General features: G+C 38.0%; 1 protein-coding gene across 1 annotated transcript in view; it reads left to right on the forward strand.

Annotated features, from left to right (window-relative positions):
* The first annotated feature begins 1,425 nt into the window (after positions 1-1,425).
* The window catches only part of LOC137631066 (fibrinogen- and Ig-binding protein-like), an 18,166-nt gene continuing 15,363 nt past the window's right edge, over positions 1,426-4,228 (forward strand). Inside the window, exon 1 of the mRNA XM_068362673.1 lies at positions 1,426-1,974. Within this exon, the coding sequence (XP_068218774.1) occupies positions 1,426-1,974 (549 nt within the window). The remainder of the gene's footprint in view (positions 1,975-4,228) is intronic.

Genomic DNA, 4,228 nt, shown 5'->3' on the forward strand with positions numbered 1-4,228 from the left:
ATTATTATTATTATTATTATTATTCAATGAAAAAATTAGATTCAACCTCGGAAGAAGAAAAGAAAGGTGAATAATTAGATAATATAAAACAAGATGAAAAAGAAAAGGAGGAATTTCCCTGAAGCAGTTTGGAAGATTCTCCGGAGGCTTCAAAGAATGAATGTGTGAGAGACTCCGAGCTGGGAGGGGATCTTGAGGGTCTCCGGGAGATCACTTCTGGTTTTTCAAAATAAGGTTGTTCGAAGGAGAAACATATGGTAATCTAACATTGATTTGAACACCATGTTCGGTATGTACCAAACAGCGATCAGGACAATGAGGAAAGCATTCAACGGAGTTTTTGGAGGATTATTCAAGGCATCACAGCTTACAGCTGATCTTCAGAAGTAGCAGTCGGCGTGTGAGAGCTATTTCTTAGAACTCGAAGGACGAATAAAGGAAATTGAGGACTCCTTCGCATTCAGGATGGTCTCTTGGCTACTGCCCAAGAGGAATGACTACTCTGAGGGAGGGATCAGAGACGTTCCCGTCCTCCAGGGACTGTTATCCTCCTTCCCTGTGGAAATCACGGCAGGATCTTCAGCAGTGTCAACTGAAGGTCCAGACTATGAAACGGAAACTGGAAACGCTCAAGACTGATCTGAAATCAATTGGAACTCTGGGGAAATTTCTGCCAGACTTCGTCACTAGAACTGAGGGTGGAACTGTTGTTCCCCAAAAGAGGGGTGGCAATTGGTTCTGGGTTGTTTTGGTAGGTTTGATTGTGGCTGTAAATGTCCTGTTATGAAAATTTTTGTCCACAGAGGAGGAAGAAAAGGAACTAAAGGAGTCAGGTAAAAATATTCAACTGGAGATGGAAAAACGAGTTGAGTTTTTGGACAGAGAATTGGAGTGTGCCTGGGAAGAGATCAACTCTAGATGCCAGGTGGAATCTAAACTAGAAGAAGAGAAGAGAGAGAGCTGAAGGCAGAGATTCAACGTCTCTCCAACACTATGGAAACTCTTCAAAAGGATCAAGAAATGGAAATTGAACATTTCTCATCCAAGTTGCAGGATCTTCAACTAACCAACGAGCGACAAAAGAGTGAACTCTCTAATAAAGAGATTACAATTGGAGATCATTTAGATAAATTAACTGAGAAGGACCAAAAGATTCTTGGACTGACTCAACAACTGGAAAAAGTTCAGGAAGAAAATGAAGCCCGAATTAAGAGGGAAGCAAAACTCGAGGAAGAGATAGAGGAACTGAAAGCAGAGACTCAAGTTCTCTCCAACAGAATCGAAACTCTTCAAAAGGAAAAAGAAATCGAGATTGAGAAATTCTCGACCAAGTTGCAACATCTTCAAAAAAGTAGCGATCACCTAAAAGAGGAATTATCTAATAAAGATGCTTCCATCGGACAATATCTAAATAGATTAAGTGAGATGGGACAAATAAATCTTGAAATGAGTGAGCAACTGGAAAGAGCTAAGAATGAAAAAGTGGCCTCCATTCATCAGTTGGAATCTGTATTTGAGGAAAAGATTGATAAACTGGAACAGACAATTGAGAAGCAATTGGGGATCATTAGAGAGATGAAAACAGAAAAAGAGGGGCTGGAGATGAACCTGACTGAGGCTAAGACGAAAAACTTGACCAATGAAGGAAATTACACCTGCCTCGTAAATGAGTTAAAAGACACCAAGAAAGAAGCCCGTAGGGCGAAGGATGAGCTGTCTAGGGCTTCAGGAGAGATTGGCAAACTAAAGAAGAGTATGGCTTCCATTGCCAAGGAGAGAGATAGTCTCAAGGAACGTGTCTGCCATCTAAGGTCTGGTGAGCGAAGGGCAGAGGACAGGATCGTCCAAACCACCAAAGAAAATGTTGGTCTGAAGGACGAGCGACTTGCGGCAAATGAGATCATCTCTTCACTCGAGGAGCAACTTGAAGGGAGAGATAAGAAGAAAGAAGTGAGCAGACCTGGAACGAGGAAAGTGAGACTTGACAGGTCAAGTTTAGAAATTGCAATTTCGGCTGATTAGGCAGGGGTTCGAATCTCTGTCCAGCCAGATGCTATTACCATAGAATGAATCCCAGTGGATATATATTCCCAAGATAGAATTCGGAATTAAATGCCATTTGGTTGATATTTATATTTATTGAAATCACGAGTGTTAGTGATATATATATATATATATATATATATATATATATATATATATATATATATATATATATATATATATATCCAAATTACATTTTGAAACAGAAAATGAAATAACTATGAGGCCATTCGTAATTAACAACTACTGTGACTAAATATCCCGAATTAACAGCCTATGTAAAACTCACATGGACAAGACGGAATCCTAATTAGTCTAAAAGCTAAATTGCGACTTGAAAAAGCAGTGTGATGAAATAAGGAGAGAGAGAGAGAGAGAGAGAGAGAGAGAGAGAGAGAGAGAGAGAGAGAGAGAGAGAGAGAGAGAGAGAGAGAGAAAACGCTGATAAACACCCCATATTTCTTTCAAATAAATTAATGAATGCCGAATAGATAAATTAAATGAAATTAAGTGACTATAATTACTACTAATTAGGATTTTGTTGACAAATGAACATTTGTTGACGTCATTTTGTAATAACTGGTCAAATGGGACGAAAAACAATGAAATTTGATGAGTAGACACCAGAAAATTAAGTTTTTTCTTTTTGTATTGATCATTTTCTAAAACATTCGTTCACTAATACAACCAATCTTAAATCAATACATCATTTATGATCTCCTACTTCAAAAATTATATAAATGAATGGTGAAACCAAGCGAAAATCCTCAAAATAATACAACAATAGAAGTATATTAAATGAACTAATATAAAGAGAAACATTGAAATTTTTATTGGTCTTCCTGAAGTCGCAAATGGAAATTAATATAATATTAGCAAAATAAACATTATTTCAGGAGTTTCATGATCAAATGAACAGATTTTTGAACGAAACTTTCTGGTAAATACTATACTTGAATATGGTGTTTCATTGTTATTAGATTTTCTCATTTTTTTTCGTTTTGTAAGCTAATCCATCCTTCCTGAGACCTGTAGTTTGAGACTCGTATTTCATTATCAATAGTTTAGATTTAGAGCAGAGGCCGAAGGTAGGGGCAATCTTATGTCTGTATGTAGACCAATCATGGTGGAAGCTTATGTTGAGATGATGGACTTAGGTCTCTCTCTCTCTCTCTCTCTCTCTCTCTCCACTAATGATTTCCGAGAGTAGAATCCCAGTTTCGTGAATAAATGAAATGAATTTTGAACGAAACTTTCTGGGAAACATCTGATTCAAATAGGTCTATCTGCTGAGTCATCAACACCCATTGCCTGGCCCTCCTTGGTCCTAGCTTGAGTGGAGATGAGACTTGGGCGCTGATCATATGTGTATATGGTCAGTCTCTAGGGCATTGTCACTGTCTCCTCCTACTTCTATTCATGAGCGCCCCTTAAACGCCTAGAGGAAAATAAGGCTTTCATGATCCTGGCATCGTATTAGGCAGCTAAATATAGTAAAAGACAACTAATCTCTCAAATAGAGCATAGGCTTACTCTCTCTCTCTCTCTCTCTCTCTCTCTCTCTCTCTCTCTCAACACATAAATCTGCTTAGACAATTACGTTTCATTTCTGAGAATTAAATCCCATATATACCCTATAATGCTAAAGCGTAGTTTTTAATTAGTCTCACTTGTTGCCAAATGTAAATGAAATTTCTAATGTAGTATCAGTGTTATTAAGGGAAATAAAGGTGTCAGGAGGAAATTTGGCAACGCTGCTCATCTGTCACTCGAATCCTTCGATTTATGAAACGTCAATATTTTTATTTTGTTTATAATGAGTCATTTATTGCTTACTGTGTCATAATAGCTATATTATTTCCCCCGTTTTTATAAAATGTGAATTTCCAAATATATGTTCCTAAATTATAGATCTATTAAAGTCTAGAAAAGATCAAATGATGCAACATTAGGAATCGACTGTGTTCAAGGTGTTAGCCTTGCACAAACACACGCACGCACACACATTTACAATAACAACAAGTGAGCAAGTCCTGAACGCGGACATGGTCCTCGTAGAGGACATACCTCCGCACGTGACCTTGACCTTCAGGTGACCTTGACCTTCACGTGACCTTGACCTTCACGTGACCTTGACCTTCAAGTGACCTGCTTGACTTTTGACCTTCAAGTGATCTTTGTTCAT

This window comes from Palaemon carinicauda, chromosome 3, assembly GCF_036898095.1.
Source record: "Palaemon carinicauda isolate YSFRI2023 chromosome 3, ASM3689809v2, whole genome shotgun sequence".
Classification (NCBI taxonomy): Eukaryota; Metazoa; Arthropoda; class Malacostraca; order Decapoda; family Palaemonidae; genus Palaemon; species Palaemon carinicauda.